We start from the raw sequence: 20,408 nt of genomic DNA on the forward strand, positions 1-20,408 counted from the left end.
CTAATACTGGCTGCTTCTTTCAGGTGACAGTCCAGAATGGAAGATGAACTGAGAGAATGGTAGAACGAGTATCTGCCCTCTCAGTTCCCTAGGACAGACTCCCAGTACTCTCTGGAAGACAGTGGGCTCCGGAGAGATAGTTCTTGCCCTTGACAAAGCCATCCTCATGCCCCTTACCACTGTGCTGACGATGCTGTTTGACCTCCCCCTACATCTCATATTCTTTCTTTTCATGTGCTCTTCTTTTCCCTTAGGAACTAAATAAGCCAACCAAGGCTATGAAATAAGAGAATTTTTTAATTACTACCAATGAATGACAACTCTATCAGCAAATCCAAACATGATCTTCACTCAATTTGCCACATAAAATAACCCTAGGGAGTTTCTGTGTTCCTTTAGCTGGTAGAATCAGTACTATCTCAACTATGTCTGATACTATCCCAACAACTTCTATTTGAAAAGACTCTGTTCTACTCCTTTCTACCCCATGCATCCTGATGTCCTAAGTTGTAGTCTTACTCTCTCTGCTAAAGATTGGGAGACTCACTCCCTAAAGTATCAAGGAAGAACTTCTCTTTTTGTCTCTTGTTAGTTTCAGCCTAAATAGGATGGTTAATATTTGTAGTTTTCAAAACTCTAGGGAGCCATTATTGCAACAATATTTTTGGAACAGATCCATCTTTCCTCTCGGTAAGCAAAGTGGATGCAGAAAATAACCCTGGAAGCAAATCTCCCAGCTCCAATAGGGCAATGGAGAGAAGAAAAAAATAGCACTGGCCTTTAGCCAGTTGTTTCTGCCAGGCTCCCTCTTGGCTCATTAGACAGTGATGATGGTTGCAAATTAATGACAGGAAAGGGAATATGGAAAATCTGTACTGCAAGAACTAATGTATGACTCCCTTTTCTGAGGTCTTTGTTGTAAGAAAGCTATTTTCCATAATTTATAGATATAGACAAGTTAGGGAAATACAGATACCCCACAATGGATGAATGGATCAGAAAACTGTGGGATATATATACAATGGAATTTTATTTAGCCATCAGGAAGAATGTAATTATGTCATATGTAGGGAAATGGATGGCTCTGGAAAGCATCATACTGTGGGAAGTAAGCAAGGCCCAAAAGACAATGGGTGCATGTTTTGTCTTGTATGTGAATCTTAGACCCAAATATAACCTGCCATCTAATCACACATACAGGCATGTGTGCTTATACACACGCTTTAGTTGACTATAATATACACAGGAGTGAATCTCTATGGAGTAAATCTTTCGACCAGACAGTTGAACAAAATGTATACCAGAAGCTGAAATGAGGTTGTGAGTAGTGGGGAAGTGAGAGGAGGGATGGGTAGAAAAGGGAACAAAGAGGAAATGCAGTCAGAATACTCAATGTACATATGTAATAAAGAAGTGGGAAACAGAAAGAGTCAGGGTAGGAGGAGGGAACAAAGGGGGTGGTAATGAAAATGGGGATGAATAGGGAACCCTGGACACTTAGCTGACAAATTACATTACAAACTCCCCCTCCCCCCCCCCCCCCCAACACACACACACACTTTGTTTTTTGCCAGTCCTGGGGCTTGAAATCTGGGCCCGAGCACTGTCCCACTTGAACCACAGTGCCACTTATGGCTTTTTTTAGTAGTTTTATTGGAGATGAGTCTCACTGACTTTCCTGCCCAGGCTGGCTTCAAACCACAATCCTCAGATCTCAGCCTCCTGAGTACTAACATTACAGACATGAGCCACCAGCGCTTGGCTACAAACCCCTCTTACAGACTTTTGAAGTGCAGGGAAAAAATAATTTAAAAAAAAAAGACTGCTGGGCACTGGTGGCTTACACCTGTAATGCTGTCTACTCAGGAAGCTGAGATCTAAGGTTCGTGGACAGCCTGGACAGAAAAGTCTGTGAGACTCTTTTTTTCTTGATTTTTTTTGTTACAGTTTTTATTGTTACAGTTACATGAGCAAGGTAATGAGTACAATTCCTATCAAGCATTGTTCCTCCTCCTTGGTTTTTCCCCTACCATCCCTTCCCTCCCACCACCGCAACTACTACTGCCGGCCTCCTCCCCGGCCAAAGTTGTGAAGTTCATTTTTGACATAGTGTCTTGTACATCTCATTGTTACAATGGGTCAACCTGTATCCCTATTTAAGCATTTGTTTTTCCCTTCCCCTCCCCAAATTAGAGGAGTATATATACAAGATGCAGGGCACCAGAATCAAATACAGTGAAAACAGGGGTAATACCGTTAGGGGAGGAGCATACCAACAAACAAAAAAATCACATAGTACATTATAAATACGTTAAAAACAATAGCAAGAAAGAAAAAAATATTTGTGTCCCTATCTTTGGGGTCATTTCACTTAACATCATCTTATATGGTCCTATGTAGATAGCTTTTGACCTTTTCTGCTTGTTCTAGATATATACTAGTTATTGCAGATAAGGGAAACCATGGGACCTATGTTTCTTTGGGCCTGGCTTACTTCACTTAATAGAATTTTTTCCAAGTCTTTCCATTTCCTAACAAATGGGGCTGTGTCATTCTTTCTGATGGAGGCATAGAATTCCATTGTGTGTGTGTGTGTGTGTGTGTGTGTGTGTGTGTGTGTGTGTATGTATATACATGTATACATATATATACATTTTCTTGATCCATTCATATACTGAGGATCATCTGAGTTGGTTTCATATCTTAGCTACGGTAAATAACGCTGCAATAAACATAGTTGTGCTAGTAGCGTTAGTATGGCCTTGTTTGTGATCATTTGGGTAAATGCCCAAAAGTGGGATTGCTGGGTCATAGAAGAGCTCTATGTGGAGTCTTTTGAAGAACCTCCATACTGCTTTCCAAGTTTACACTCCCACCAACAAGGCAGTAGGGTTCCCTTTTGGCCAAATTCCCTCCAGTATCTGTTGTTATTAGATTTCTTGATTATAGCCATTCTAACTGAGGTGAGATGGAATCTCAATGTTGTTTTGATTTGCCTTTCTTTTTTTTAAAACCATCCCAAGGCATTTATTGTTACCTAATGATAACACAAGGTCATTAGAACTGTGCACACTAACAACGGAACTCATCAAACAATATGAACAGATATTTTCTTAGATTCCCAACAAAAAAAAAACACTAAAAAGACACATAAGAGTCTTAATAACTTCTTACTTCATTGATCGTTTCTAGTTGCAGACACTTTGTAGTATAGTAATAGTATCTCCTTTTAACATGATCCGACCCAGATGTTTTCTTGATTTTGTTTTAGAATGAATTTCTTCTTCATCATCTAACACAAGGGTCATATATTCATCAAAACCAATGATGCAGCCCTCTGTCCATATATTCACATGCTCATAGAGCCACACCTGAATCGAGATCTATTTTGTAAATATCTGAAGATAAGGTTGATGGGCTGCATTGCAACAATGAGATGTACAAGATGCTATGTCAGAAAACAAACTTTACAATTTAGGTGGGGGGGATGTAGTTGTGGAGATGGGAGGGAAGGGATGGTAGGGAAAAAAACAAAGGAGGAGGCAACAATGCTTAATAAGAAATGTACTCATTACCTTGCTCATGTGATTGTAACCCTTCTGTACAGTATTTTCACAATAAAAAACTTATTTAAAAAAAAAAAAAGGTTGATGGGCTGCACCATCACCTTCTGCACCTTTTGGCCCTGGCTATGGTACACCATGGTGGAAGTTTACCTGATTTGCATTTCTTTTATGGCTAGAAAAGTTGAGCATTCTTCATGAGACTCTTGTCTCCAATAAACCACCAGAAAACCAGAAGTGGCACTGTGACTCAAGTGGTAGAGCTGAAGAGCTGAGGGACAGCACCCAGGCCCACAGTTCAAGCCCCACAATCAACAACAACAACAAAAAGATTTCAATTACAGCAGTAAGAAAAAGAGTCAATGTAGGGCTATCATTTTTTAAGTCACCAGGACAAATAATCTTTGCCTCCTCATGGCCAAAGAAGAAACAAAACTTTCCTTTGTAGTTTAGACCCATCAGAAATTCAGCAGCTGCAGGAAAGAGAAGAGAAAGAGGTAAAGAAGGGAGGAAGGGAGGGAGAGAATACAGGTCAGGGAGATTTTAGCTGCCAGAGCTAAAATCTTGAAGAACCATAGAAGAGCAGAGGAGGAAACTGAAGGACAGCTGTACTGTGTCCTGGGGCGGCTCCAAGACAGGATGCGCTTATTTTTTAATCTCATTGAAATGGAACTATCTCCCACCATGTGTCTGTCCCAAAGTTGAGGGTTAGCTTCCCAGAGGACATTATCTTCCCAATCATCCCTCTTCCTTCCTGCAGCACTTGGAAAGTTGCTGATTCAAGATAGCTGAGAGGGGCTTTGGAGTTGGAGAAAGACCAGTGGAGTATTTATGGCTTTGTGCCACTGTTTTAATAACTAAATTTGAAATGAGGTTAAAAAAATCAAGCTCTCAACAGGCACTGATGGCTCACATCTGTAATCCTAGCTACTCAGGAGGCTGAGATCTGAGAATCACCATTCAAAAACCATCGTAGGAAGAAAAGTCCTTGAGACTCCTATATATCCAATAAACTACCAAAAAAGCCAGAAGTGATGCTGTGGCTCAAGTAGTTGAGTGCTAGCCTTGAACAAAAATAGCTCAGGGACAGCCCAGGTCCTGAGTTCAAACTCCAGGACCAACACACACACACACACACACACACACACACACACACACACACACACACACACACACACACACACACACACACACAGCTCTCCATTCTTGAGCTTTGGCAACAAATGTTCTAGGCCTTCAAGCTTCCCACAAACTGTTCATCTTCCTCTTCTGATGGACAGTGTGGGAAAACTCCACCTTCTAACTCCACTTTCTACTTTCCCTACGACATCTTGAGTGACTCATAGGGAGATGGGTAGACAGGACCGGAGGCCCTTGACACCAAGATCTTCCTCTATAAGACTTTATTTGCTGCAGATCTTGTCAGTAGCTCCCAACAGTTGCCTTCAAAGCAGCAAAAATCCCCCAGGGAAACAATTTCTACCTCTGAGGCTTTTCTTTCCAATTATTATCACCCGTGCTCACAAGCCCCCAACAGAGATCACACAGCAACTATGGCTGCTGTCAGCCATTTTCAAATGCTCATGAGCATCCTTTCTAATAACAATTGAGTTCATGGGTTTGTTGCATATCTGGTCTGCTAAGTGTATTTTCCTAAAGAAACATTTCTCTATATGTGCTGGATAAGTCAACAGCTTTAAAAAAAAATAAAATAAAATAACCCTACCCAAAGACCTTTAAAGTTTTAGAGCAAGAATAAATCTAGAGAAAAAAAATACTACAATTGCTGATAGTTACAGAATTCTTTGGGTTTTTGTTGTTTTGGAGTTTTTTTTTTTTTGGGGGGGGGGGGGGGGAGAGTGTTAAGACAGAGTCTTACTACGTAGCTAGGGATCCTGGAACTTGATATATAGCTAGCCCAGTCTAACCTTAAACTCATAATCTTCCTGTTTCAGCCTTCTGAGTGCTAGAATTATAGGTATGTCCCACAATACCTGGCCCAGAGTCACTTTTTTTTTTTTTTTTTTTGCAGTACTTGGGGTTTTGAACTCAAAACACCATACTTACCAACAAATGTTCTACCATATGCTTTCCCACCCCCACCCATCTGTTTTTAGCGTTAAAAAAAATGTTATCTTTAAGTAGTTACACAAAAAGGTTAGATTGTAAAGTTGATATGCAGAGTAGTTGCAGTTATATAAATTAAGTAATGAATACATTTCTCTTTGAACAGTGTTACCCCTTCCCTCATTTTCTCCCAGTTTTTTCCCCTTCTGACCCCCCCCCAACTCCCTGAGTTGTATAGTTCATTTCCAACATAGTGTCTAGTGAGTATCACTGCCAAATTAGTTCACCCTACAAAGAGGTTTTAATTCAACGTGTGAGTTTATGAGTACAATGCATCTTGAACATTTAGAGTCTTGCCTTAACTTTATCCAGGCTGACTTTGCACCACCATTTCCTGTATCTGCTTTTTAAGTAGCCAGGCTTACAGACATGCACCACCGTGGCTTGTAAGAATCACTTCTGGTCACCGTGTGGACTCAAACTTAAGATCGTAAATGGGTCACACATGCAATTCACATACACTGAGCGTGCTTCTCCAGGAAGCTAAAAATAATCTTTCCTTTATTAAAAACTGAACCGTAAATTCAGGTTTCCCAACAGGCTTGATTAGTAAACATAGTCTTGAATATTCCAAGTAAAGGATAGTTTTTAATTCCCCATTCAGAAAAAGGTGCACAAACGAAGGCCCCCCCCCCCTCCTTACCCCCCCTCCCCCCCCCGCCACCTCGGCCCTCCCACACCTACCCACCCCAGCACTAAGGTTGGAGATTTTGTCTTTCAACTGCTGTGGATCTTCATTCCCCAAACTGCCAAGTCCACATGGCATGAAATTGCAGAGCTTCTGCATTGCAAAGGACATAGCTAGCAAGATCAATAGAAAGCCCACGGATTGGGAGAAGATCTTCACTCGCCATCCATCGGACAAGCCATAAACTGACTAGTAGATTAAAAATATGAAACAAAACTATCATTTTCAAAAGTTAGACAACAAATCACTTAGTAAAGCCAAGTCCACGTGGCTTGGAAAGTGGCTTTCTTGATTCTTCCTTGTAATGAGGCTCCACCCTCTCTGTAGCACACACTCACAGCCTGATACTCAGACTTCCGTGACATTTTCCAGGAATCTGTCTAAGGAATCCTTCGCATTCCCTATTTTACACACTGCAGGACTTGATGAGGTTTTGGTCATGGTGGTGGTGATGTGTATGTTCACCTTGTCAATATGCTCCAAACTTATACCTGGTGTGGGTGACTTTTGTTAGATAAAAGTTACATCTCAAAACATTTGGTTAAAAGATGGAATGCATTAGATGAGCCTTTACCCACACATGAGCACTGATGCTACAGAGATTCCAGAAGCCACTATGAGGGGCTGTTTCTTTAATTTTAATTTAGGAAAATGTTTCTTAGGTAAGATCTAAGAAAAATTACACATTAAAGAAGAATTATAAATTACTCAATGTAAAAACAGCTCATTTTGATTGAAAGACATTACTGAGAAAATAGAAATGCAAGACACAGACTTAGAACATTCACACTACATGCATTTTATTTTAAAATGTTAACAATAAATAAATATTGGGCTAGGCCTTAACACCTTTTGCCTTAGGTCGCTTTTTCAAAGAATCTTACATTCTTGAGGTCAGCCTCATGTTAGGCCTCCCATGTAGCTGGGATTACAGATGTGAACCAGCATGCTTGATGATTTATTGAGATGTGTTCTTGCTACCTTTATGCCACGAATGCCTGTCAGGCCTCCAAATCTCTGTGTCCAAAGAAACTTTGACCAAATTTGACTGAAAATTGTCAAAATGGCCTTATTTAAATGGGAAGATATGGTACAATTTCCTAAAAAGACATATGAATAGTCAAATAAAAAGTTGTTCACCAGGGCTGGGAAGGTGGCTCAGTGGTACAGCGCTTGCCTTGCATGCATGAGGCCCTGGGTTTGATTCCTCAGCACCACATAAGCAAAAAAGAAAAAAGCCGGAAGTGGCGCTGTGGCTCAAGTGGTAGAGTGCTTAGCCTTGAGCTGAAGAGCTGAGGAACAGCGCCCAGGCCCAGAGTTCAAGCCCCACAACCGGACCCAAAAAAAAAAAAAAAAAAAGTTGTTCACCAGTAGTCACATCAAAGTTATGCAAAATAACACCAAATGAGATACTACTTCAAGCCATCAACTGACTAATAGATTAAAAATATGAAACAAAACTATCATTTTCAAAAGTTAGACAACAAATCACTTAGTAAAGGTGACAAGTGCAGAGACATTTGCGAAAACATGTGGACAGCATATTATGGGGTTAATATAACCTGCATTTACCTTGTGATCCAGCAATACTACCCCTAAAGTTAAAAGGGAGAGATGAAGAAGAAATGCTCAAACAAAGACTTGTGCTCACAAAATTTGCTTATGGAAGGCTTACTAGTAATAGCCAATAACTGACGAGAAACAAGTGCTCAATGGTTAGAAGAACTGACAAATTTTGTATATTCATTTGGGTAAATACTATTCAGCAATTAAAAGAACAAACTGCCTGCAATAACATGGACGAATCATTAAGTTTGGTTCAAGAAATGTTTGGGACACAAGAGTACATACTTATTGTATACACATTACTACATATATATCTAATATGTGAATGCAAACACTGATACAAATCACTACTGTACCTCTCTAGGGCAGAAGTCAGTTGGAAAGCACCATAGGTTGATCTAGGAGACAAGAAAATGTTGTGACTTTTAGTTCAGGTGGTGGCTAAAGGAGAAAATTTATTTGTAAAATCCCAGATAATTTACTGTTCAAATATGTGCATTTCAGTTATATAAATTATTCCTTAATTTTAAAATAAGTGCAAATATAAAGACCATGGGTTAAAAAGAAATCTAATCAGAATGTACCCAAGAGAAAGTTTGGATAAATGGGATTGCATGAAATTGCGGAGCTTCTGCATGGCAAAGGACATAGCTAGCAAGATCAATAGAAAGCCCACAGATTGGGAGAAGATCTTCACTAGCCATACATCGGACAAGGGTCTCATATCTAAAATATACCTGGAACTCAAAAAATTAAATCCCCCAACAACAAATCTTCAAAGAAACAACTGCCCAATAAATAAGTGGGCTAAAGACTTAAAGAGAAAGTTCTCTGAAGAGGAAAGAAGGATGGCCAATAGACACATGAAGAAATAAATTCTCAACCTCCCTAGCCATAAAAGAAATGCAAATCAAAACAACATTGTGATTCCACCTCATCCCAGTTAGAATGGCTATAATCAAGAACTCTAATAACAACACATGCTGGAGGGGATGTGGACAGAAGGGAACCTTACTTCATTGTTGGTGGGAGTGTAAACCACTTTGGAAAGCATTATGGAGGTTCCTCAAAAGACTCCACATAGAGCTCCCCTATGACCCAGCAATCCCACTTTTGGGCATTTACCCAAATGTTCACAAACAAGACCACACTAAAGCTACCAGCACGACTATGTTTATTGCAGCATTATTTACTATAGCTAAGATATGGAACCAACCCAGATGCCCCTCAGTAGATGAATGGATCAAGAAAATGTGGTATATATACACAATGGAATTCTATGCCTCCATCAGAAAGAATGGCATTGCCCCATTTGTTAGGAAATGGAAAGGCTTGGAAAAAATTATATGAAGTGAAGTAAGCCAGGCCCAAAGAAACATAGGTCCCATGATTTCCCTTATTTGCAATATCTAGTATATGTCTGAGTCAAGCAGAAAAGGTCAGATAAGGTGATGTTAAGGAAATGAACCCTAAGATATGTATTCAAATGTTTTTTTTCTTTCATGCGATTGTTTCTAACACATTTATAAGATTATTTCTTTGTTGCTTTGTATTTCCCTCCCCACGGTATAACCCCTGCTTTCACTGTATTTGATGTTGGTATAATTTGTGGAGGGGAAGGGGAAAAACAAATCGTTTAAATAGGGATACAGGTGGACCCATTGCAACAATGAGATGTACAAGTCGTTATGTTGAAAACGAACTTTACAACTTTGGTTTGGGGGGGGAGGATCAGGTAGAGGGAGGGGGGAGTATGGGAAGGGATGGGAAGAGGAAACAAAGAGGAGGCAACAATGCTTGATAAGAAATGTACTCATTATCTTGCCCATGTAATTGTAATCTGTCTGTACAGTATTTTCACAATAAAAAAATAAAAATAAAAAGAATGTACCCAAGAAACTTGAAGTAAAGTCCCGAAATATTGAAGAAAATAAAGGAAAAAATAAACTTAGTAATTTTAATATAGAGGGAGAAAAACTACAGAACGATGGTGTGTAGTGATAATTGACAAATCAATGGGTTCATTGTCAACAGAAGACCTTCAGCCAGCTTTTATAGGGGTGTCAGCTGAGTACTTGCCAATGTCAACACAAGAGGGCGTTCCACACCCACAGAACTGGCACTGTGATCCTAGGGCATCCTCCCAGAGTCAAGCAGATAAGCAGGGAAAGGGACGCCCATTCCCCACAAGAAAATATTAGAAAACAAATGGGACATTTCTACAGACAAGAATTATCTGTGCAGGAAAAACTTAGACGTGCTGCCTCAAATGCAGGGCCTGTTGCCTCACTGATGGCGATGCTGAAGACTCCAGCTGTCCGCTCCCTCAGGCACATTTGTCAACAACACACAAGTCTTGGCCAAGGTAGCAACCTGCCTGGAGCAGAGGCCACATCCAATCACAGACTGATGCCGGTTGATTAAACCTCAGATCCCCACACTTCTCAGGGGGTCATTCTGGCTCTGCCATCTCTGTTGAATCCAGGGAGGCTGTCATTGCAACAGGAGCACAGAGAGAAGTCCTGCTCCAGGGATTCCCACTGACAGCCTCCTGGATTCAACAGAGGCAGCAGGCTTTCTAGGATTTGGTATTACTGAGGCATATAAATGTACCATCGGTGGACACATCTGAGGAGCAGAGCACAAAGTTGTTCATAAGTCTCACTTCATTTTTCTGGACGTTGACTTTTTTCCTCCTTTACTTAATTTTCCTCCTTTACGTAATTTTAGTAATGTATATGTTACATATTATACATATATAATATAAGTTATATTATACATATAATACAATATAAATTACATATTATATATTTTATATTACATTATTATATAATATGTAACATATTATACATAATATATTTTATGATATATTAATATAAGTGAATAATATATGTTTGTATATACATGAGAAAGAATGATAGAAGAGGTGACATTAATCAAGATGCATCGTCTTTTTTATTAATATATATTTTATTGTAAAGATTGTACATAAGGGTTATAGTTACATGTGTAAGGTAATAAGTATATTTCCTATCGAGCACTGTTACCCCCTCTTTTGTTTTTTCCCTACCATCCCTTCCCTCTCGACCTACCCAACTTCTCCCGCCCCCCCCCATGAAGTTGTAAAGTTCATTTCAACATAGTGTCTTGTACATCTCACCGTTAAAATGGGTCAACCTGTATCCTTATTTCAGCATTTTGTTATTTCCCTTCCCCTCCCCAAATTAGAAAAATGTCTATACAAGATTCAGGGCACTAGAATCAAATACAGTGAAAACGAGTTATACCATGGGGGAAGAACATACAAGAGAAACAAAAAACAAATCACATAGAACATCATAAGTACATTTATAAAACAGCAAGAAAGATAAAACCTCTTGTGTCCCTACCTTGGGGTTCATTTCACTTAGCACCATTTTATGGTCATATGTACATAGCTTTTGACCTTTTCTGTTTGTCCTAGACATATACTAGTTATTACAAATAAGGGAAACCATAGGACCTATATTTCTTTGGGCCTGGCTTACTTCACTTAATATAATTTTTTCCAAGTCTTTCCATTTCCTAACAAATGGAGCAGTGTCATTCTTTCTGATAGAGGCACAGAATTCCATAGATAGATAGATAGATAGATAGATAGATAGATAGATAGATAGATAGATAGATAGAGATAGAGATATCACATTTTCTTGATCCATTCATCTACTGAGGATCATCTGAATTGGTTCCATATCTTAGCTATGGTGAATAATGCTGTGATAAACATAGTTGTGCTGGTAGCTTTAGTGTGGTCTTGTTTGTGATCGTTTGGGTAAATGCCCAAAAGTGGGATTGCTGGGTCATAGGGGAGTTTCTATGTGTAGTTTTTTGAGGATCCTCCATACTGCTTTCCAGAGTGGTTGAACAAGTTTACACTCCCACCAACAGTGCACTAATGTTCCCTTTTGGCCCCATCCCCTCCAGCCTCTGTTGTTATTAGATTTCTTGATTATAGCCCTTCTAACTGAGGTGAGGTGGAATCTCAATGTTGTTTTGATTTACATTTCTTTTATGGCTAGAGAAGTTGAGCAAGATGCATTGTCTTGATAAAATGACATGTTAAATTGAAATCCATTTGTACAACTATTTAAAGATAATTTTAAATATATATGACAGATAAATTTGTATATATCATATAAAACATGACGTTTTACAGTGTATTTACTGATTATCTCACTTGCATCTTGTTTGTAGTGACAGCACTATCTACTCCCTTAGCACGTAGCCACTCATCATTATCATAGTTTACTAAAGGACTGGGTTTCATAAAATGGAACGAGGACCTGGTCTTTCACTGCAGTTAATCTGAGACTCTCTGCCAGAGAGGCTGTGTTCTCTATCAGTCATGAAGCCAAGCTTCCTCTGGTCACTGTCAGCTGGGTGACCCACCATGAACAAAAGATGCCATGAAGTCCCTGCCTGCCCTGGCTTGGCTCCCTCCTGTCTGCGGGTGCACTTTTGCTTTCTCTCCTCTGCTCAGACCCTTGCAATCCTACCTTTGTCTTTGTTTCAAAACATCCCAGTTGTTCTCCCTTTCTGTTTACCCTTGTGAGGAGTGCTTTTATGTGGTTTTATGCCTCTGTCACATTAGCACTAATGGATGTAATATCTACATCAAATCCCAAACATTCTTTTTAGCATTTCAAAAGAAGACATTGCAACAAAATTCATAAGATGATGTTGCTAGAAATATAACAAAAAGTCTTTAAATACAAATGCAATGAGAGAAGTACTTATTTCAGAACTAAGAAATCCTAACAGGGCCTTTCTCATGCTCTCTCTCTCTCCCTCTCCCTCTCTTTCTCCCTCCCTCTCTCTCTCTCTCTCTCTCCTGCTTGATCACTCTCACTCATTCTCAGTTGCTCTCTCTCTCACACACACTGATATATTATAATAAAATAATTGAATTAGTTTAATAAAAATATTTTATCTAGCAGTTGAAGAAAATAGAAAAACATAGGCAGAAACTTTAAAATTTAAGGAAGATTATTTTATACTTTAGTCTGAACATCTAAATTAGATTAACAGAGCAGAGGGAGATAATGTCACACACTTGAACAGGAAGTCACACATGAGATCTGGACATTAGTTTTTGTTGTGCTTTACACTGCAGCCCACTTAGTGTGGTGGAGATATCAGAAATTCAGATTACATAAGTCATAGAAAAACTATCCGAAGCATCTTGGGAATCAAGATAAGATGACTCATGTGACATGAAACTGAATCTATGGAAATCACAGAGGCAAACAGCAGTTGAATTGAGGCAAGTATTAACAAGAGCTGAGAAGCAAGGGATGCACATTTAGTGACATCGCCGATGCTCAGTCCATGGAAGTGAGCTTCCCTCAGAGATGGTGGTGAAAGAATTTCTGTACAGGTGAGAAGCAGGACCAGCTGGCCATCAGGGCCATTCCTTCTCTAACACTATGGAGTGTTATGATAGATTTAAAATTGAGTATCTCCTTCTTAATGAGTTCTAGGTGGAAGTTCATGGAGATCCTATGGAAAGAACTTTTAACCGAGTGAGAGAGGAGACATGACCATTTTTCCGTCCATTCATGGAACACGTAAATGGAGACATTAAATGAATTGTCATAAAAAGGAACCTTTTTATGAACTTTTTATGAACAAGATGAACTTTTAGAGAATCTGAATGAAATGATGTCCTAACAGAGATGAACAGAACTTCATTTACTCTCTTACATCCAATGTATTGTGTTTTGCATGATTTCTTTTATATTATCTACTAGATATAACACAAAACCCTTGTGAAGCCAAAAAAAGAAAGAAATTGCATTTTCTAAAATATACTAAAATTTAGACTCAGAGAAAAAGCATAGTTTAGACTGTGTCCTAAACAATATCCAGTCATTAATTCATCTAATTCCAAGTATTATTACCTTGTTCCCTGTCCTGCCATGATATTTGATCAAAGCCATATTCAGGCCTGGCAGCCTGGTGTAATGCTGAATATAACTTTAAACAAAACATACAATCTGGGTTTGGGGACAGACAAGTCAAATACAGTGCAAGGAATGATGGTTGTAAAAAATTTTTGAGAGCTGTAAATCTGGAGAAAGAAGAACAAGGAAAGAGGAAGAGGAGGAGGAGAAAGGAGGAAGACAAGGAGGAGGAGGAAGAAAGAAAGAAGGGAAGAAGAAAGGGAGGAAGAGGGGGAGAAAGGAGGAAGAAAAAAACAAAAAAAATACTTTAATTCTTTTAATCTTTATTTTCAGTACATATTAATTGCACAAAGTGGGGAATTTCATTGTGACATTTCCACACATGCATATAATCATATTCTATACTTTTAAATCACATTCACCACCTTTATTACTCTTTCTTATTGCCCTCTCTCTTTTTTCCTTCTATTTTCTAATCCTAGCAGCTTACCTTTTAATTCCAAATCCTCCCTCCTCCACTAATTTCCACATATGAGAGAAATTATGCAATATTTGTCTTTGTGGGACTGGCTTGTTTCACCTCACATTAACATCAGTTTCATCCATAGACAACATAATTTTATTCTTCTTCACAGCTAAATAAAGCTCTATTGTGTGCATACATATATAATCTTTACCATAATCTCAAGAAGAAAATATTCTTTATTTACAAAAGGAAACTGTAAGGGCCAAAATGTCAAACAACTCACCCGAGGTCACAGACAAATAAACTCAATGTTTTCATGTCTTAAATAACAGGGAAGACAATTGGCCCAAACATACATATGTACTATTAAAAAGTATTCTGAGTAGGGGAAAAACAAAGGAGGAGGCAACAATGCTTGATAAGAAATGTACTTATTACCTTGCTCATGTAATTGTAACCCCTCTATATGGTATTTTCACAATTAAAAAATGTAAAAAAAAAGTATTCTAATATCCAGATGTGATGGCTCATGCTTATAATTCCAGCTACTTAGAAGGCAAAGATCAAGGAGGATTGCTGTTCAAAGCTAATTGGGGCAAAGAGTTATTAAGATTTCATCTCAATGAGTAGCTGGGCATAGTGGTATATGCCTGTCCCCCCACCTTCCTGAGAATGGTAAATAGGAGGATTGAGGTCTAAGCCAACCCTAGAATCATACAAGATCTTTTCCAAAGTGAAAAAGACTTGAGAGAAAGCTCAGGTGGTAAAGGACCTACCTAGTAACAAAAATCCCTGAGTTTATCCCCCAGATTCACAGAAGGAAATTGCTAAATGCTTTGCTTATAAAGTCTTAAGAGAAAAGCCAGTCCTCCCAATCACCTTGCGAATGGCCAGCTGTACATCTTTGTTCCTGAGGCTGTACACCATGGGATTCAGCAGTGGGGTAATGATGGTGTAGGTCACTGTCACTAGCCTGTCTTTGCCTGTGGTATATTTGGTGGAGGGTCTCAGGTAGACGAAGGATGCAGATCCGTAATGGACGGTGACCACAATGAGATGAGAGGCACAGGTGGAAAAAGCCTTCCGCTTGCCGTCGGTGGATGGGATCTTCAGGATGGTGCGGACAATGAAGCTGTAAGAGATGCAGATGAAGGTCAAGGGCACAACGAGCAGGAAAACCCCGCAGAGGAAGATGACCATTTCATGGATGTGACTCTCAGCACAGGCTAGACGGATGACTGGTGAGATATCACAAAAGTAATGGTCAACCTTGTTCGGACCACAGAAAGGGAGACTGAAGACCAAATTTGTCCCTACTAGAGACATCAGGAAGCCGACAGCAATGCAAGTACTTGCCAGCTGCTTACACACTTTCCAGCTCATGAGAGTGGGGTACCGCAGGGGGTGGCAGATGGCAGCATAGCGGTCATAACCCATCACCCCCAGCAGCAGGCAATTGGTGAGGGCAAACCCGAGGAAGAAGTACATCTGGGTGGCACAACTCACGAAGGAGAGCGTCCTCAGGACAGAGAACAGGTTAATAAGCATCTTGGGCAGGATGACAAGTGTATAGAAGATCTCTGAGGTGGAAAGAACACCCAGAAAGAAGTACATGGGTGTGTGCAGACTGCGGTCCAAGCGGACCACTGAGATGATGATGACGTTCCCACTCAAGATGACCAGATAGAGGCAGAGAAACACCCCAAAAAGGACAAACTGCAGGTCCCCGAGGCTGGAGAAACCCAACAGGAGGAACTCCGTCACCAAGGAGGAGTTAGCCATGAAGAGCTGCTCCCCTGAACTAAAAGTCAATCAGACAGAAGTACCGTTGTCCTCCTAAAGCAGCCATCCCAGTCATGTCTGAATGAGGCAAACGTGGGAGAGAGAGGGGGGGAGAGGTTTTTAATGAATTGGGAATTATTGTACATTGAAATGCGCTCATGTCACTACCTTCCTGCCAGTAATTTTCCTGTGAATTGAGGGACAAGTTCAGGCGATGACAGGCAATATCTGCTTAATTTTTCACTCGTTTATACAGAAGCATTTATCTATTTTACTTATTATTTTGAGTGATCAGACTTTTCCCTCAAACTCAGTAAATATACTGATATATATGTATATATACATGCACACATATACACATATAAGTAATGGCATCAATATCTGAGTCTACGCGCACACACACACACACACACACACACACACACACACACACACACACACACACACACACACACCTTCTCTTCACTTACTCCTGATCTAGAGAAGCATCCATTGATCTGTCTTTGTATCACATGCCTTTTGGTAGCTCAGTTCCCAGGCACAACTAATTGGCTTTTCTGCTTCCACAAAGCCACCCACTGATTCGGTATCAAACTACTGCCACTATCTTAGAACTAACTTTATGATTCTCTAAAACTCTTATCAGGCACTAGACCTGACCTCTCCTTACAGAAAACACATGGCTAGAAAATTTAGTGTACATCAATGCTGATGGCCCGTTTATGTCTTACTTTTGATATCCCTGACTTAGAGGATCAACAAACTGTCACCCCAGGAAGGACCTGCCTCAGATTCCCTGAATAAGGAGGTTCAGATACTTCCCCCTAAAGCCACTGAAACAGTTATCATTTCTGGAACTCTCTGAAAGCGTTATCATTTCTGGAATTCTAAACTTAATGTCTTTTCATCAAAACATTTTATCCTTTCTCACCTTCTGTCCAATGTGCTCCTCTATCTAGATTCTGCATCTCAATAGAGTTTCACCATACTCTTAGTCATGACAGCTCTACTTTCTAAGAAACATTTAAACTCACCAGTTTTCTTATCTTCCAGATCTGATTTATTCTTTGTCTGAAGAACCTCTACAATCGATTCATTCTTTTCTGCAAGAAATTAGCTCTTGCTGAAGACTATTATAAATGGACTCCCTAGATTACCACTACTTATTTCAAACCATCCTCCAGAGATGTTTTGCTTTACATAGGGCAAATCTTATTTTATTACCCAAACTAATCAGCCCTAAATCATCTGTAAAATATTCTAGAGTCTTCCTACTTGTCTCAAAACTACCTTTCTACTCATAACTGCCACTTCTTCCATACTTCAACATTGAGGCATTTTAAACTATTATGGCATTTTTTCACAGTATTTCCAACATCTGGAAATATCCCATTCTTATGTTTTTGTTGACATTATCCTTTTATATCATCTTTAATCAGCATACCAAGGGATTTCAATTCAACGTATCCGTTTGGGAGTTCCTAACATCACCCCTTACTCCATTCTCCCTCATCTCTCCTAAACCCAACTCTCTTAATTTCATGGATTTCTCCCAATTTTCAATTTGAAGACATGACTTATGAAATCTTGTAGCATGCTAACTGTGCTATATGACTTCTTCTGAGTTTTTTTTAGTAATCACTAAAGGTATCTGCTTCAACACTATTGTTATAAATGTTTGCCTCCAAGTCTATGAAGCATGCCCAATATCTGTCACAGTGTTCAGTATATGCTAAAGGCTATGAAGTTTGTTGAAAAAAGTAAATATGAATTATCCAATTCCTCCATTAACTCATTCTCAGACTCCCAGGTAGATGGCACTTGACTCTAGGAGTTTTCCAAACATGTTAGTCTTTTAATTAATTAACTTTCTGAAGTTGGGAGTTAGGATGTAGGGGTGTGGGCAGAGCACTTGCCTAACACTTGTGAGAGCCAGCTTTCCTTCACAAAACTGCAGGAAAGAGGAAGGGGGAGAAGAAAACAGGGGGAGGAGGAGGAAGAATAAGTAGAAGAGGAGGAGAAGGAGGAGTAAAAAGAGGAAGAGAAGGAGGAGGAGAAGCAGCAACAGTAGCTAGTTTATCTACATTTCCAATCCAGTGGTCTTCATGCTTACTATTTCATTGTTCATTTAAAAACAATTTTTTCGGTCAGGGGGCCTGAACTCTGGGCCTGGGCACTGTCCCTCAGCTCTTCAGCTCAAGGCTAGCGCTCTATCACTTGAGTGACAGTGCCACTTCTGGCTTTTTCTACTTACGTGGTACTGAAGAATCAAATCCAGGACCTCACGCACGTAAGCACTCTACCACTGAGCCAACTTCCCAGCTCTATTTTAAAATTTTAACACCTTTACTTTGAAGTTTGAATTACTTTGCAGCTAACTAAATTTCTGTCATTGCTGTTTTGCTTAAACAAAGGTTTAACAAAATTTTTAGTTTGGCTTGAATGAACTACCACTTTTATATTTCACTAAATTGCTTTATTACAAACTTAATGACTAAGAAGCATACATTATGCATTTGATTGGGGCAAAGTCCCCAGCTATGTTCTTCCTGGAACATCACCTCCACCATTCACTTGCCAGGTTTCTTTCCTACGGCTAATATTTAGGGGTATAAATGGGAGTTAAGTCATGGGTAAAACACCACAATTTAAAATTTTACCTACTACTAAATTACCCATAGACCTCGTTCTTCAGATTATGAAATCATAGTTCCTAAATAGAATATTTCAAATTCCTTCAAAGCTGAGTTCTGCTGCAACATGACATGTAGGTGTCTTCATTCTTGAGCACTTCCTGCTGTTTCCTGAAGGAGGTTTCTGGAAGTGTCTAAGTGAAATTTGCCAACATGTTTTCCCTGTTACAATTCAAGAAGCCTCTTCTTTCTTTTCCCAGACACTCTAGACCAGACCACAAGAAATTGTCCACATCAGAATATCACCTGTTGTCTTCTCTCTATAAGTATCTTAGGTGTTGCTTCAATGAATATTGTCAATGGTCTTTGCTTTTACATTGGCTAAGACCTCTGTGCCAATTACTTCATTGGTAGCTGAAATCTCTACCTCCATAGGGAGCTAATTACCACATTGTATCTAAATTGTCCATATTTTCCCCAATTATGAAGTAGCATCATAGATGGTAATACACTATAAGAATTATTTGGGGAGGAGGCTGCAATGCTTGATAAGAAATGTACTCATTATCTTGCCCATGTAATTGTAACCCCTCTGTACAGTATGTTCACAAAAAAATTTAAAAAATTTAAAAACAAAAACAAAAAAAAAGAATTATTTGGCCCAAGAGAAGGCCCTTTCTAATACACCATGGAAATTAATTGACTTCTCCTTAGACAACCTCTGGACACTTATTAGAAAGTAGAGGGTTTCTTGGCACCATTTCTTAAACTAGACATCAATGAAACTGCCTCCTTTGGGTTTTCCCACCCTGTGCTTCCAGATTTTCATTTTCATAACTTTTTAATGAATATATATTAATTGTCTAGAATAATGTATTTTGTTGTGGCCATTTTTAATGCATATAACATGCCAAGAAAACTCTTTTTTAAAGATAACGTATTTCCCACTTCCAAGTCTAAAAAAAGGAAGAAAGATATGAAGAACAGAGGACAGAATATTAGAATGTCAGAGGCAGCATAAATATTTAAGACTCAGAAGAAACATGTTTTATTCCTGCAATTTAATATGAGTTTAGTAAATATTTGTTCAATAAATAAAAGAAGTTTAGAGTTGTGGAGAAAAATGTGATTGATTGCACCTTGGTTTAGGTATTTGAAGAGTGCTTAGGAGCTCTCCATATTTTAGGTACCACACTGATTCTTGATTCTTTCTCATATAACTTCCAAATATTTCAGCTGAAAAATGATCAAATGCTAAACACTCCTGGATGTCTCTTAGAAAAGCTCTTACAAACTGCATTTCTATGAGTTATGACAGGGATGCTTGCAGAGATGGGAAGTTAAGAAAAAGCAAACCCACATTGTTAACTGAGAAATAGTAGTGACTTCTTTATCCTTAGTTTTATCTACGATTGGGACAATGACTAGACCTTTTTTGCTGAGAAAATTCATCCACAGGCTTTATCTTCCTTGTAGATGTACAGAAGATTAAAGACAACCACACCTTTTGCTTTATACTTCTCACCTAGAAAGCCCTTCCCCTTAAATGGAGATAGAGAGATATTTTTTGGCCACTATTCTATAACTAAAGTTACACTGTAACCATTTATAAACTCTGATATTTAGAGTCTGGCACCTTCT

General features: G+C 39.1%; 1 protein-coding gene and 1 long non-coding RNA gene across 2 annotated transcripts; one reads left to right on the forward strand and one right to left on the reverse strand.

Moving 5' to 3' along the window:
• The first annotated feature begins 3,324 nt into the window (after positions 1-3,324).
• LOC122109716 lies at positions 3,325-20,061 on the forward strand. The gene is made up of 3 exons (XR_006147732.1): positions 3,325-3,409; positions 3,647-3,710; positions 20,052-20,061. It is a non-coding gene; the product is annotated as an uncharacterized LOC122109716 (long non-coding RNA).
• LOC122109715 (olfactory receptor 10R2-like) lies at positions 15,193-16,134 on the reverse strand. The gene has a single exon (XM_042682287.1). It carries the CDS (start codon positions 16,132-16,134, stop codon positions 15,193-15,195), a length of 942 nt encoding a protein of 313 aa, XP_042538221.1.
• Positions 20,062-20,408: the final 347 nt, after the last annotated feature.

Source organism: Dipodomys spectabilis, unplaced genomic scaffold (genome assembly GCF_019054845.1).
Source record: "Dipodomys spectabilis isolate Male_0828 unplaced genomic scaffold, ASM1905484v1 ptg000069l, whole genome shotgun sequence".
Classification (NCBI taxonomy): Eukaryota; Metazoa; Chordata; class Mammalia; order Rodentia; family Heteromyidae; genus Dipodomys; species Dipodomys spectabilis.

Bases quoted from the DNA above. Each gene is read 5' to 3' on its own strand.
- LOC122109715 (XM_042682287.1), bottom strand. From the start codon at position 16,134: ATGGCTAACTCCTCCTTGGTGACGGAGTTCCTCCTGTTGGGTTTCTCC.